Source organism: Nelumbo lutea, chromosome 6 (assembly GCF_056320005.1).
Source record: "Nelumbo lutea isolate HS-2025 chromosome 6, American lotus-T2T, whole genome shotgun sequence".
In the NCBI taxonomy this organism is placed as follows: domain Eukaryota; kingdom Viridiplantae; phylum Streptophyta; class Magnoliopsida; order Proteales; family Nelumbonaceae; genus Nelumbo; species Nelumbo lutea.
In genome coordinates this window covers 70,535,902-70,552,066 of record NC_142689.1, presented here as the reverse complement: position 1 = coordinate 70,552,066, position 16,165 = coordinate 70,535,902, and the positions used below count along the sequence as shown (strand labels likewise).

The window sequence follows — 16,165 nt, the reverse complement described above, 5'->3', positions numbered from 1 at the left end:
GCTTGGGAATTGATAGCAGTTCGTGGCTTGTATTGGAGATCGTACTCGCTAAGCTCGATGACCCACTTCGTCAACCTTCCGGAGACCTCAGGCTTGAGCAAGACTTGCTTCATAGGTTTGTTGGTAAAGACGATGATAGTGTGAGATTGGAAGTACGGACAGAGCTTCCGGGCTGCAATGACTAGTGCATAGGCTAGCGTTTCTATCTCTGGATACCTCGTCTCTGCTCCCTGCAACACTTTACTCACATAGTAGACGGGTCGTTGGACCCAATCTATTTCTCTTATTAGTACCGAGCTGACCACCTCGTCACTTGCTGAGAGGTACAACTCTAAAACATCACCCTCTTCGGGTCGGGTTAAGACTAGGATGCTGGCAAGGTACCTTTTGAGCTCATCGAACGCAAGCTGGCACTCTTCGGTCCATTCAAAGACTTGCTTTTTATTGCCTTAAAGAAATGCAGGCAGCGATCTGCCGATTTGGACATGAAACGGCTCAGAGCGGTTATACGACCATTCAATTTCTGAACCTCCTTCAATTTCTAGGGTGGTCTCATTTCTAGGATAGCCTTGATTTTGTCCGAGTTAGCCTCAATGTCACGCCGGTTAATGATGTACCCTAGGAATTTACCCGAGGTGACATCGAAGACACACTTATTTGGGTTCAATTTCATGTTAAATTTACGCAGAATTTCAAAAATTGAATGCAAGTCTTGTATTAAATCATGTGAAAATTGGGTTTTGACGACCATGTCGTCTACATAACATTCTGTTTTTTTTACCAATCAATGGCTCAAATAATTTATTTACAAGTCTCTGAAAGGTTGCCCCAACATTTTTTAACCCAAAGGGCATGACCTTGTAACAGTACAAGCCAATCTTGGTTATGAAGGCAGTCTTTTCTTTGTCAGTTGGGTCCATCCTGATCTGGTTGTAGCCCGAATAGGCATTTAAGAATCTCAACAACTCATGCCTTGAGGTCGCACCCACCAGACGGTCGATCCTGGGTAGTGGGAAGCAGTCCTTCGGGCAAGCTCGGTTCAGGTTGGTATAATCGACGCACATGTGCCACTTACCATTAGCCTTTTTTACCAGAATGGGGTTGCCCACCTAGATCGGGTAATGGACTTCCCTGATGAAGTCAGCTACGAGGAGCTTCTCGACCTCCTCGTTAACTGCTCTCCAGCGCTTTGGGGCTAAGTTGCGTTTCTTCTATCTAACGGGCCTAACTACAGGATCAGTATTCAGCTTGTGAATTATGATGCTAGGGTCTATGCCGGGCATCTTTGCCGCGGACCATGCAAAAACATCTAAATTTTTAAGTAAAAAACTTACCAGTTAGGATCGCAGAGGCTCATTGATAGAAGCACCGATCTGAAGTGTCCGAGCTGGGTCCTCTGTTGACGCTGGGATGGAGACAGTCTCTTTTGTGGGTGCAGCTCGCTCCTCACACTGCTTCGCAGGTCGCTCTAGCTTGAGGTCATCTACCACCTTGGTTTTTCCTTTGAGGGCGGTAACGTAGAACTTGTGGGACTCAAGCTGATCGCCTCGCGCCACCCCGACTCCGAAGTCCATAGGGAACTTCATCGCCAGATAGTAGGTGGAGACCACCGCACGTAAGGCATGGGTGATGGGCTGACCTACTATGGCATTGTATGGGGAGGGAGTTACTACCACCAAGAAATCATGGTTGAGCCTTACCATGCTAGGCCAGGTGCCAACCTCCATAGGTATTGCGACTCTTCCCAAGGGCCTAACTTCCTCTCTGCTGAAACCTACCAATGGAGTGCTTGCAGGCTTGAGATCGCTCTCTTGGAGCTAAAGTTTGTCAAATGTTGCTTTGAATAGGATATCTTCCGAGCTGCTAGAGTCGACGAGGACACGCCTGATTTCAAAATCATTGATCTTTATCTTTATGACGAGCGCGTCATCGTGGGGGTAGTGGACCCCATGCACATATCCTCTATGAAGAAGATCGGGTCTTCCATCCTTGGCCACTTTGGGGGATTCTGCTCTTCCCTGGAGGCCTCGCGAGCTGATGTCCGAGCTGCAGCCGAGGTGCAGCCCGCGACGATTGAACCTCCGACAGTCACATGAATAGTCCCCCGAACTAGTCTTTCTTCAGGGGGCTTTCTCTACGGCTGCTCTGCTTGCCTGTTGGATTCGGGAGCATCTCTACTCTGCTCCCCCTGCTGACCTACTTTATTATTATTATTATTCTGTACAAAATTTCTTAAGTATCCGCAACGGATGAGCTCCTCTATCTCGTTGCGGAGGTTTTTACAATTTTTGGTACTATGACTATGGTCTTTATGGAAATTACAATACAAATTTTTATTTCTTACACTAGGATCCGCCTTCAGCTGAGGTGACCACTTCACAAACGGGGACATCCTTGATTGCCATAAGGATCTCGGCCCACTTCGCGTTCAGGGGCATGTAGTCCGTCCTCTCTACCGCTGAAGCTTGGAAAGGCTGACCTGGTCTTGCCCCCCGAGGTTGGTCCTTCTTCTTCTTGCTATCACCCTAAGTTGAGGGCTATGTTTACCTTTTTCTTTTCCCAAGGGCCTGTGAACCTTTCTAGTTGATCTCCTCCTCCATCCCTATAAACTGATCCGCGAGCTTGAGGAAATCAGTCACAGTTTTGGACTGATTAACATCCACATGCCACTTGAATTCCTTGTGCGTGATGCCCATCTTGGCCGCATTGAGCCAAACTGCGGGGTCCAGGTCTGGTATCTGTAACAAGCATCATTGAACCGCTTGACATAACTCTAGATGGACTCTCCCTCCTTCTGGACTATGCTAAGGAGGCTCTCTTGGGTTCTAGGGCACCGCTTGCTGGTGACAAAATGAGAAGTAAAGACTTGCACGAACTACGCCCAGCTCCTTATTGATCCAGGCGCAAGGTTCCGGTACCATGTGTGGGCCACCCCTTTGAAGGTGGTGGGGAAAGCCATGCACATGTAGGACTTGCTGGCCTTCGCTAAGTGCATATGGGACTGGAAGGCATCAACATGGTCATTCGGATTGAAGGATCCGTCATACTTATCCAACCGGGGAACTTTAAAGTCCTTGGGCATAGGAACAACAAGGAGTTCTAGAGATAGGGGGATGGAACTGAGAGAAGTGGAGTAGCTTTTACTTCACTCGAGCTTACCTCTTCCTTACCCTTGAGCTCGGGCAGGTCGCGAGTGGTAGCTCAGCGAGCTCGGCGATGCCTCCGCTGCTTCTTTGTTGGCTCGGCATTAGTGCTACTAGCCTTTGTATTACCGAGCTCGATGGGCCCAAGGAGGGGCTCAGACTGTTGTTGGTAGCTGCGAACTGAGGGGCCCTGCCTCAAATCTGCAGCCAGTACCTCAAATTGGTTTTCGGCAAGCGAGAGCTCAAATTGCGAATGTTGAGGTGATGCGGGCCTAATTGGCTAGGAGGTCCTCAACCTGACTGCAGGTTGCGAGGCAGGGGTAGCTGGTCTCTCTTTCCTGCCATGAGACAATGCCGAGGTCTCTCCTCAACGAGAAGGACGTTCGTTCCGACAACAAGGCTTGGCTTGCTGCGTGGCCGGATGCCAAGGAGGGAGCGACTACCAGGCCTAAGGCAGTGGAGAAAACTGTTGTTGATATTGATACTGGGAAACTTGATGCAACACTTGCTGCTGATAGAGTTGAAACTACTGGAGCTGTTGCATTTGAGCTTGCATAGCTCGCATGCATTGCATCAAGTCTTCAAGCTGGTTCTGAGTGGCCACCGGAGGAATGATGGAGGGTTCAGTAAAGGCTGTTCTAATCGTGGAAGGAAGTGGAACATTCACAGGTGCCACTGTCTGAGGCACATTCAAGCTGGGAACTCCGTCCGCAGAGAGGGGGACAGTGAACTGTCCAATGTAGACAGTGGGAAGCTGGGGTTGCTCCTCAAAGGCGTTTTGGTTTGCACCTCGTGCGGCATTGCTGGAGGAAGCCGTGGATGTTGAGTTCTGAGAGTTGCAGAGATTGGAGGATGGCTTTTTGAAGCGTTCCCGCAGACGTCGCCAAATGATGTTGCATGATCCGGGCATTCCTATTTGGCGGAAACTTGGCTCCTAGCTGGCGGCGGACGGTGCCTGAGACGAAGAGGAAAGTGAAGAATTCCTGGGGAGCTCGCCCGGTGGGAACACTCCGATGCTTAAGTTAGAACTCTGAGAGAACTATAGAGAATGCAAAGAAAAATCTAAGAGTGCAGATGGCGCAAGTTTCAGTACCTTTGCCCCTTGGGGATCGGAGTCCTTTTTATACTGATGCCCTGTCAAATCGGACGTAACCGTCTCTGGCCCTCTGTCGTAGTCGTTATTCGTCAGGGCTACGTAGGTAACCATTGTAGGGTACTACCCAATCAAGTGAAAGGCACGACCCGGAAAGGACAGGCACACCGCCACCTGTCGAGAGACGTGGGCGCAGACCGCTGGTGTTGGCAGAGACTGCGCCATCAGTCAGGAGACATGGGTGTAGTCTGGTAGGTACAGTCTTGCCAGATAAGAAGCTTCCTGAAAACGCCGCATCACTTAATAGCGAGTTGCCTTGCAGCGAGCTATCCCGTAGCGAGTTGCCTTGTAGCGAGCTACTGGAAGCGTCCCGAGGTGACTCCTCCAGGTCCTTGAGACGACCCTTTTGCCTAAGGATTGGAACGAGGTAGAGTGGTAGGTCCGAGGTAGAGTGGTTAAGGAACTTACTACCAGATATACCACTTTGGCCCTAGCTAGTTCCATCTATATCTCTCCATTGCAATAGTCAAGCAGCAATAGCCAAAGCCAAGAATAAAACATATAACAGTAAAAGAAGGCACATCCGCCTAAGACACAAATTGGTAAGACAATACCTCAACGAATGAACAATCACACTAAATTTTGTAAGGTCTGAAAAGAATCTTGTAGATTCGTTAACCAAGCCATAGATTTCTAATGTGGTTTATGAGGCATCAGTAGGAATGAGGTTGAAGCCTGTAACATAAATCATTAGTGATGAACACCCAACCTATGTTAAAGAAGATACATGAAATTAGGTTAAATGGGTAAAAATGAATCACTAGATGACTTGGGAAAGCACTATCAAATTGCACCCTATTATAGATACCGAAGTAAGATAGTGCTTACTGCAATTTGAGGAGGTGAATGCGAGACTCTTAATCCGTTAAGAATAGTGTGTGTAGTGCACACTAAATAACCGACCTAAGTGAGTGTGTATTGTGGCCACTTCTATGAGAGCTCTAAAGGCCCGAATCTCTAAAATACTCTTGATTCCAAGAAGGGAACAAGGATGAAATGTTCCAAAACAAAATAACCACCAAGGAAAGGTAAGTTGGGTTGGTTGGAAGATTAGCTAGTTACAATCAAAGGGGAAAGGTTGAAGGAGCCTAACTCTACCCATACTCTGTAACATTATTTGTTATACCTGAATGTTGATTAAAGTCCAAAAGATATCACCATAAATACTTCTCTCACCATAATGCTCAGGTGTCCGATCTTCTTGTAATTTTGAATCTTGTGGGAATTGTTGGAGGGAGAATTAAAATTTCAAGAATCTCTTCTCCCCCTCCCTTTTGTTTTGGTTTTGTCTTTTCTCTCTTTCCCTCATCTTGCATGTAGGAGACTCTTGTCCCACATTTCTTGGGAAAAGAATTGACTTTGAGTATATTACTAGGATTGCTCTCTCTATGGATAGGGACTCATAGGAGAGCAATATATATCTCTACATGCATGTGAGGGGGGGGGGTGGGGGGGTGCTTTTCACACATGTGCGTGCTGAGTCGAGTTGAGTCGGGTTGGGACAGGGTGCGGGTGCGGGTGCGTGTACACCTGATCATTTTTTGCCTTTGACTAGTTTAAAATATTTTGACTTTTGAATTTCAAAGTTAGTTTGAAATGCTTTTTTATCTTCTTTTTCTTGTTCTTTCTGTGTCCCTATGTCTCTTTGAACAAGTGCCTTATTGCACTGTTCTAAAGAGACACTTCTCTTTGTAAAAACACGTTTGTGTTCATTCGGGTGATTGAGAACACTATAAATAGAGTGGTGGTCGATCCAGCATTACACCAACAAATTCACTATTTTGTCTGTCTCTTTCCTGAACATCATCTCTAAGTGGTTCACGGAGGTCTGATATGCATGTCTACTAGTGGCATGTGGACTGTTTTATCTTGGCGATCGATTTGCAATCACCTAGTTGCACCATAGACGGCAAATGTGGTTTTAAGGAGAATGACCAAGTGGCATAACTCAACCCTTTCTTCTTTGTAACCCTCTGCTTCGCCTTCACAATTTTGCAACATTATTGATATTTGGTTTGGAAAGCGTTATTGATAAGTTCCATTCTGCCTTATTTACATTATTTACCCAACACTAAGCCTTGACATTTTGAGGCAAAGGCCCAAAGGTGTAAGCTACAAATAACTCTGGGCCTAAGCCTTGATGATGGGGTCTAAGGCTATTGAGGCCAAACCTATTTTCATAGCTTGGCCTCAATAGAGGTGATGTGTGGCTCATTGTGACACTAGCAAGTGCACTAGCCGTTCAAGTAATAAAGTAGTGAGTGAAGTATCGTTCCCACGAGGATTTAGGAAACAATTACCAATACTAAATTGAGCACTTCTTATTTGATCAACAAATAAATCAAAACTCTAATGAAAGCTAAGAAATCCTAAATTAAAATCTATCTAAATCATTGGCCCAATTGCCTTCAATTCACGTTAGAAGAGTAAGCAGTAAATGTCAATCTCAGAATTCAGCAATCTATCAATTTGGATCATTCGAATGAATCATGATTGAGCCTTGGTTTGGTAAAACCCCAAGGTCATGAACAACCTCTCTCAAGTGCATGTTCATCCTATGCATGAGTGACGGTTCTTCTATCTCTAGCAAGAATCTAATCCCCATGCATGCATTTCTTCAAACACTTCTAAGGCATCAATTCAAATCTGAATTGATCACCAACTGAATTGTGCAAGTTATCTCTAACCTTGCACTCAATTCAGTTCTTGAATAGTAGATCTGAATTCCTAGAGTCTCTCTCAAGCACTCTAGGAATTCCAAGCTGTAGATTAATTCGCCCAATCTGAAAATTGCAGATCTGAATTCTCTTTCAAGCAATTCAGATCTTGCAATCTCAGATATGAGAATTCAGATATGAGTTTTGAAAGTTAGTTGGCCGAATTAATCTACAATCACACCCTTATTCAAGAAACTTCAAATACAATGCATGACCATTTGAATGAATAAAAAAGAATTAGATTGCTGAATTGAAATTTTACAAGCTGAAATACATAAAGGAAGAATGGAAACAAGGAGAAAGAAGAAAGAATATATAACTGAGAAACTGAATTCAAATCAAAAGAGAATGAAACTACAAATGATTTATTACAGAAGATCTTTGAATCACAAACTCTCAATTCGAACTCACCTTCTTCTTCTAGCTTGCTTGTCTTGAACTTCCTTCAGCCCTTCTTCTTCTTCTTCCTTGCGCCTAGCATTCTTCTCTTCTCTTCTCTCAAGGTGGCCGAACCTCTAAGAGTGGGAGAGCCTTCCTCTCAAGCAATTGAACAACTTTCTCCCCTCCTGGAGGCCTCCTTATATAGTTTTTCAAGGGGGCTATTGCCCCTTCTTGAAGCCTCTAGAATGGGGTGTATTACACCCCTCATGAACTTTCTAGAGTGCTCCCTCCTTCTCTTCAAGAAACTCCTAGAAGTTGCCGCCCCTAACTCCCTTTGGGCTACAACTTAGCTTGCTTTTGAGCTCAAGTGGGCTACACTCTAGGCTGTTATTTGGGCTAAAAATGGGCTGGGCCGAAATTTCCTTCTTGCTAGGCTTCTTCCCTTGGATTTTCCAAAGAGTTTCACTTACTCTTCTTGGGCCGAATGAAATTCTCTTGCTCTCATGGCTGGGCCGGGCTGAACTTGATAAATTTTAGGTTTTCTTTTCTTGCTTTTGCCTTCTTTTTGTTGATTTGGCTCCCCCTGAAATCTTTTTTGCAATCAAGCTAAATTAAGGCAAAGATTAATAAAACCAGCATAAAATTTCATGCAAAAACCTCATAAAATATAGATAAATTGTAGGTTCATCAAGAGGCGGAGCCGGGGGGAACCCAGGGGAGATATGCCCCCTATGGTACCAAAAATCCTCACTTGTGATATACTTTTTCATGTACATTTCCCCCTCCCACCACTCCAATTTGGCCCCCCTATCACCATCCATATTTATTCCTCACCCCACCCCCAATTCATCTTAGGTTTTGGCCCCCTCATGAAAATTTCCTAGCTCTGCCCCTAGGCCTTTGGCCTTGCCTTCGGATCCTTTTAGAACAATTCAGCCAACTTTTCTTTATCCACTAGAGTTTTTTTTTTTTTTTTTTTGTTGTTGGGTTCCCATTAAAACTGAGTTGCAGTTTAGCAACATCAATCCTGGCCACTCTCAACGAAGAATGGTTGAAGAGACACGGGTGGGGGGCAATCAACCCAACAGAGATCCCTATGGAGTTCTGGCCAAGCCTCAGTTATAGACTGTTTTCATATTCTGCAGTGACTGAAAGCATTATGATTGCCACTAATGACACGCATTATTTTAATAAGTTTGAAAAGAAGGGTTAGCGCACAAAACAGTTATAGATGAGAACATATCCATAGAGGCTAGAGGGAATTCAAAATTACATAACTATGAAGCCAATACAAAGGTCCAAAACAAATCAAAGTATTACAAATTATAGTCAATAGATTCATTAGAACCACAGTTTTCATCATCGTTGTTGAATTATTCACGAGGAGAGCTTGAATAGATTTGGAGACTATGAACATGTTCATTGATAAAACTAATGATGAAATCCCATCTACTTGGGTATAGGCTGACAATGATGAATAAAATCTCTTAGATCATAATCTGCACACACCAAATTAGTATAAACAGTAGCAAAGGTCTTGAAATATCCTTGCTCAAATCATTAATGGTGGGCTTTGAAGATATATGCACGTTTTGAAAATTTCTTAATGTTTCCACTGTTGCAATAGAATTGAATATACACCACTGAACATATACCGAGTAACCCACTAACAATGTCAAAAACTGAATGTAGTTTGCTTGAAGGGAAAAATCCCTGAACATATGGATGTAATTACAAGAATATATGAAAACTAGAGGTATCAAAAGATGTTGTGGTTTGCAGGAAAATCAATCTAAGATTAAGTTTGTTTGTTAAGCTAAGTATAGTCATCGACGCTGCTGTTTGCAGATGCCTCCATTTGTTTTCTCTTGTATCCTCTTCTCTGTTCATCTTCCTCAACAATGGTATTTGGTGAATTCTCCGTTAGTTTTGTTTTGGATTTGCTCCTTGATTCATCTACCTTCCCATCAACAAATGCTAAGAATGAATGAAGGCGTCTAGACCGTGACCTAGCATGACTAGAAGAATCTGCTTCACTATTAAACTCTTGGCTGAACTGCCGCACCACCGAAATGAAGTATATGAAGAGTGCCAAAAAGCATGCAATGCCACATATGAGAAAGAGGCCCCAAAAGCTCCTAAGATGAAGCCTGTTAGGTTCAAGCTCTGTGCTCTGCGAACAAGTTTTTCTACTCAGCCACTTGTCATGAATCCTTTGGAGATCACCATTCTCTGATAGTGTGAGAATGGCAGTGGACATGTCAATGGGTAGGGGAGAATCTCTTGGAAATGCCTGATAAGGAATGAAAAATGAAGAAAAGATATTAACCGAAATACTATATAAATAAACTTGGCTTGAGTTCAGCCTATATACTAACCAATTTGTGGGTTGTGGCTGTAGTTTAGTGGTAAGAATTCCTCCTTGAGATGGGGGAGGAGTGATCTTTTTGTTATCCACATCCCCCCTTGTACATTTCAATTCTTAGTTTTAATACAGTTACTCTTTTCTGAAAAAAAAGTTTAGCCTATAACTTGGATACTAGCACCAGCATCATACCCAAATATGCATTTTGACTGGGTTATCTGGGAGGTCCAATGTCTGGGCCTGCCTATACAGGCATATTAAACTGGAAGAGAACATATTAAAAGTACAGAACTTGTGATCAAGAATACAAAGAATATTTATGACAACAAATCTTCCTCTGTTCAGTTATTGTTAAAAAAAAATCGTCTTTTAAGATATAGGCCTATAATCTTTTCTGGTTTGATGCTGAGTTATCTCTGTTTTCCTGGTTCCCTATTTGATTTTGTAGTAATACCATTTGATCTTATTGCAACTTACTGTAAATTAACTGAGTGATTATCAAATTAAATTCCCCTTGGTCAGACACTGAAAACAAGACCTTTATCTTATGTAAACAGGTATTCATCCATGGATCCAAAATAACTTTGATTGTTCTTGCTAAGTAGATACTTACAAATCCCCATCCGCTTTTGGTAAATTCCTCGCCTACTATTGAGAACTTGCACTGATTTGAGAGGAATAGCTCTGCATATGAACGCTCGTCTACTACAGCTGCAACTTTCCCCTTCTCAAGGGCTATGGCATACTGTTCTGGTGACCCAAGAGCAACAAGTCTAGATTTAGGGATGTTGAGCTCTTCAATCAAATAGTTTTCAGCAAAGGACCCTACTTGGAAACCAATAGGTTCTGTACTTGTTATCAAGCTTTCAATTCCTTTAATTGGTGAAGAGAGCTGTTGAACTGTGAGGATTGATGTTAGACTTGCGGTGTAGCTTGAGTTGATTATAAGAACCACAAATAGCCATATGAGCAACACTGAGCGTCCAAGAGTGCTAACTGTGTTCTCTCCTAAAGAAATCATGAAATCTCAACTAGATAAAAATGTCTATACAAACATCAAACTCCTTTTAAGGACCTAGAATTAATCTTCATATAGTTTCACTTACTATGAGCAAAAAACAAAGTTGAGAAGCTGAACCTGCAGGTTGAGAACAGAAGGGCGTGTTAGATGTGCTACACATGGTGTCATAGGAGTGCACCATTCCAAAAAGAAATGCATGCATTACTTGAAAATCATGTCTGAGTACTAATATCCAATTTATGATCTCCAGACAATCTTGGGACATTGGGTGCACATAATGACAGACTGCAGGTTGAGTACTTTTTTACAGATCCATCCACAATTACCAAAACTAAATTAAGTTCTCCAGTTCACAATGATTACCCAATGGGTTCTGTATGAAACCAAGTTGATTTGTTAAATATCCATCTTTTTTACACATTCAATCATAAAGTAAGATGTTAGGGGTATTTTGATTTAACATAAAAATTGAAGAGATTCTTAAGTAGTTACCACAGAATTGTAACAGCTTGTTTTCTAGGTGGTCCCCGGAATTCATCATTCATTCTATGTTCCAGAATCCAGATAACTACTCCCACAGCAAGGAAAAAAGCTGCTGTTACAGCCCACATCATTGGAGTGAATGGGCGAAGGAAAGCCCAAGCACTTGAGTTTAGCTTCCTCATTGGGGCCACTACAACTAGCCCTGACTCAATATATGGCTGTGTAAAATCCACAATCTTTGTTCTGTTTGTGACAATTGCAATATCACCTATAACAGCATCAAAGAACTGTACAGATGAAAAATAAATGAAATCAGTAAATAGCATGCACCACTTTACCTTTATAATTTTGTAGTGGATGTTATTAGAGTGCTAGTACTCACATCTGTTGTAATCAAACGCACAAACTCATTATAGTTTGGATTCTCCAAACCATCTCCATAGGGAACAAACCTATATGGAACAGCATATGGCAGCAAGTTTATGGCTGCAAGAAATACATCTATGCAGTAGCCCTTGACCATATCTGTACCTGGTACTTGTGAAACAAATTCCTGAAAACTAACTCTTTTGGGAATGCCAATTCTCAATTGTCTCCCATTGTTTGGGAAAACCCACCCACGTGGCTTTGTTGTTGTATCTCCTGGCCAGATTGGATTATTTAGTTTTTGGTTTGAACTTGAGCGGTTGGGTGGCTTTGCATAGAGTATCTCAGGTGGCACAACTGACAGCCCGGAATAATTAGACCAGTACCCAATCTGTCGAAATCCAGTTCCAATCACATTAATGATGTCAAATGCAGGATTAATAAGGGACCTATCTGAGTTAAACCGAATTGGTCCAGTCAGGCCTGTCATATTGGTCTGTAATATATTGTTCAGAAATTGTTTCCCTCCATCAAAAATGTTCATTGCTTTAAGGTTTAGAGTCCCTCCTGAAAAATCACTTAATATTGAATTATTGGAGAATGAAATGGTACCACCTTGATAAAAAAATGCCTTAACTGCATGAGCTATCATCAATACAGTATCATAGGCATATAAACCATAAGGATTCAACCCAATAGAGCCATCACTGATCTGATTCCACCTAGAAACGAAAGCTCTTTTCTTCTCTGAATCTGGTGTGTGTGGGCGTAATGTGAGAACTCCTTGAATAGAATCTCTCTTTGCTGGAGGAAGTGGAGAGGTTGAATCCAAAACAGTAGAGAGCCAAGTAGTGGCTATCCACACATAACCGTTCCCCATCATTCCAAGATAGTGGGCTACATCAAAGACCAATTCACCTGATTTGGCATAAGTTATTAAAATAATCACCCTGGACTCCATTAATGCCACCTTAATCAATATATCTGTAACTCCACTCCGACTAGCTCCAGGGTCAGGGGGAAGTGCAGCTTTATAAGAAATTCTGCAGCGTCTCTCTGCAAGTTTATCACCTAGTGCAGCTACGCCATTTCGGCCACCATCATCATCAGTGAAGACTGCAATTACGTCTCTCCAACCATAGTAACTCACCATATCTGCGATTGCAGACATTAGGAACAGATCATTGGGAGCAGTTTGCAGAAAGAAGGGATACTGGAGAGCAGAGAGGGTAGGATCTAGGGCCGTGAATGATAGCAGAGGGACTTGAAGTTCATTTGCTAGATGTGAGAGTACATGGGCCATAACAGGATGCTGAGGACCAATAATGGCCACAGTATCTGCCTCCATGTATTGTAGAGCTGTGACAAGTAACCAAATTAGAATTACAAGGATTAGATAATGTAATCTATGCAAGACCAACTGTAAATATGGTGAGAGTCCACAAGATATGGCAATGCAAAAAGCAAGTGAAGGAGAAATTAACAGAAGAATAGAGAAGAGACATTCAATTCACAAAGTACCTCCAATTATGCCAAAAAGTCCACTATAGTTGGAGTCATGGAATGTAAGAGCCAGTTTGCTTCCACCAAGAATGCTGAGATCAGAATTCACATCATCCACGGCAGCCTTCATTGCAATCCTTGCAACTTTTCCATTTATGGTATCAAAGGTGAAAATAGCTCCGATGTTCACAGAGGCAGGTCTTGAACCGCCATCAGAAAACAAGGCAAAGTAGAGGATTGGCAGTAGTAAAAGCCAAACCAGGTTCATGATGGGACAAAATGACGAAGAACCAAATTATCCCACCCTGTTTACAGAACTGTGCAGTATCAATTATCCAAATGAAGAGAAAAAACAAAGGAGTGACAACCCATGCACCAATTTAAAATGCAAAGCTTATGGGAATTAGGAATCATCTCTAGTCCCAGAAATCTAAGAAATTAGAATTAGAACATGTATACACACAGAGAGACTCTGAGCAACAGAAACAGAAATCTGTTGTTACAAGAGGAAATAAAAGAAAAAAAAAAAAGATGGCAGAAACCTTAATTCGGTGCTACACAAGCACTCATGAAAAAACAAAATGTTTTTACTCATCAAAGTCCAATACCCAGAAGCAGAGAAACAGGGGAAGGAAAAACGCAGAACTGTTAAATAAAACAACGCCATAAATTAAAAAAAAAATACATATTTAATGAAACCTCTGTGCAACAAAGAGGAAACCAAGTTCTTTCCCCGTAGAACAACGTACGGAAACACCTCAGAGGGAAGAAATCAGTATTGCACACAAGATCTTATTTTGAGAAACAAGAAAGCAGTATTACAAACAACTTTCTATCAAGAAACATGAAAGGATTCATTTAGCTCGGCAGGGTTGAAAGATGCTTGTTCCTGAAAAGGAATAAAAATATTAAAAAAAGAAAACCCTACCCCACCCCCCCACAGCCACGAGAGAGAAAAGTTCTAAATTTCATATGAAAAGGAAATAACAACTTGGCTTAGCAGTGATTACTTCCCATTTAAAAAAAAAATGAGAATACTTCAACAAAGAGAAAAAGAGAATACTCTATGTTCCCTATGCTGATGCTGAAGGAAACTTCGTCGGTTGGTTTCTTCCACTTACCACTAGTTTTGTGCTAGCAGTATAGCTGTGGCAGTCCCCTGTTAACAAGGGAATCGTAGAAACTGAAAAGATCACAAGAGATATGGAGAGAGGAGGTTAAGGAATTTGAGTAGGAGCCAGGAGGGTGTCGGAAGAGCACTATCTCTGATATGGGACATGATTATGACAATGACTATGGTAGTGGGTATGATGGTGATGAGGACGATGAATGGAGACGCAAGGTGTCAGAGAATATGAATGAATTAAAGATGGCTGTGGAGATTATTATTGGGTCTCTAATATTATAGAGATAATAGGGAAGGAAAGGCTCAAGACTCTGCAAATGCATTAATTATGTTGCACTGGGTTATTTCAAAATTTTGTTTTCATTCGTAATGGATGAAGGGAACTTTTGTGAATGCCGTTTCTTTTAGGTTGCTATCGTTTTCTTCATTTGTCTTCAGTCTCAGATGTGGGAGGATTAGGAGAGTTTAAATCTTAAAGGGGGAAAAATCGTGGTTGAAAAGTTGAAACCGTTAAATTGGGTATTCTGATTTGATCCTCTGAGACAAAATACCTGCTACAAATTATAATCCACCCAACGAAGACTCCACCATGAATAAGGACGGATCAGCAACCAACGGGCCATTGTATCCATATGCCTCGGAAAATCTGAAGATATTTTACCTTTCTTTTGTCTATATTCAAGCAGTTCCTTGTTAACATTATTACTGCTTTTAAATGCTTATTTTGCAAAAGCAAATTCTCATGGGCTTTTAATTTTTGAAGATAAATGCTTATTTTGCAAAAGCAAATTCTCATGCCCTGGTAGACCTAGACCTTGCATGTAATGACTAATGAGTTGCTCTCTGCAATTTGATACTCAAGGCACAGTTGCTCCACCCTATATTCATGGCCACATCGACCCATTTTGGGCTGCCACATGTTTTAATACCAGAAAAGCAACAGCATATATGCTTTGCCTGGATTATCCTTCGAAGGTGCAAAACCAGGCACCATCCCTGTTTCTGTTGCTATTTGCAGATACCCATTTTGAGTTGTGAAATGCATTTCATGTTTTTTACTTCCTCCTCTTTAGTCAGAATGGTGATTCCTTCACGTCTCTGAAATGACAACGGACAACCATTTCTTTTGTAATTCTCAAGCCATAAGTCAACAAGAGCATATTGTAAAAGCATGCTTCTTTAAGTAAATAAATAAGTCACCTAATGACATGGAAGAATAAAGCTACCAAATTAACATTTTCTGGTAAACCTGCTTCTGCAATGCAATACAATGGTGAAAAACAAAAACCCATGAGAAAAATACAAAGTACCAACATAGATGTCATTGTTTGAAGACCTTTCTATGTGTCTTCTCTTTGGACCCATTCATGGTTTCATTCTAACACATTCATCACCAGAAGGATATCAGATCTCCCCTTTGCTGGTATCGTTTCCTTGTCCTTCTATACATTCATCACAAAAATCATACCTGATGGAGCGCGATCCGGCCGGTCTTAGCTGTCCGTTGCCTTGCTTCCGAATGGGGTAGCAGGGAATCTGAAATGGAGGAGATGGGAAAGCTCCGGGGGGAACCCGGTGTAGAGGCTCCGAAGCTCAAGTTAGAATCTTTCAAAAGCAAGGTAATATCAGATAGCGCAAAGTTTGCATACCTCCGTTGTCGGGGGGCAGGGGGCTCTTATAGTCACTTCGTGTACTCGTCCCGAGGCCCTTGTCAGATCGGGTATGATTACCCTTGCGCTTGTCAACTCGGTCGTCGTCCCTTCTGCTGAGACAGAACCGTCACTGCTTAACCGTCTAACTGGAGATGGCGGCGTCAGTGGCGGTGGCAGGTGGCCGTTTAGAGTGCTGCTGCCAAACGTCAGATCCCAAGTCAGTCAGGCGTGGCGTCCTCGGGCACGGACTTCCTT

General features: G+C 42.4%; 1 protein-coding gene across 6 annotated transcripts; it reads right to left on the bottom strand.

Annotated features, from left to right (window-relative positions):
* Positions 1-8,984: 8,984 nt before the first annotated feature.
* Positions 8,985-14,937, bottom strand: LOC148849542 (glutamate receptor 3.2-like). 6 transcript variants are annotated; one of them, XM_088952459.1, is made up of 7 exons: positions 14,810-14,937; positions 13,151-13,437; positions 11,646-12,988; positions 11,273-11,550; positions 10,866-10,897; positions 10,373-10,767; positions 8,985-9,687 (listed from the first exon to the last, which is right to left on the bottom strand). In XM_088952459.1, the coding sequence occupies exons 2-7, from the start codon at positions 13,398-13,400 to the stop codon at positions 9,211-9,213; spliced, it is 2,775 nt and encodes a 924-aa protein (XP_088808585.1). In that variant the 5' UTR covers positions 13,401-13,437; positions 14,810-14,937; the 3' UTR covers positions 8,985-9,210. The 6 variants fall into 6 exon arrangements, with proteins under 6 accessions (XP_088808585.1, XP_088808580.1, XP_088808579.1 ...); XM_088952454.1 differs by lacking the exon at positions 14,810-14,937 and adding an exon at positions 14,196-14,591; XM_088952453.1 differs by lacking the exon at positions 14,810-14,937 and adding an exon at positions 14,254-14,577.
* Between the last annotated feature and the right edge of the window lie 1,228 nt (positions 14,938-16,165).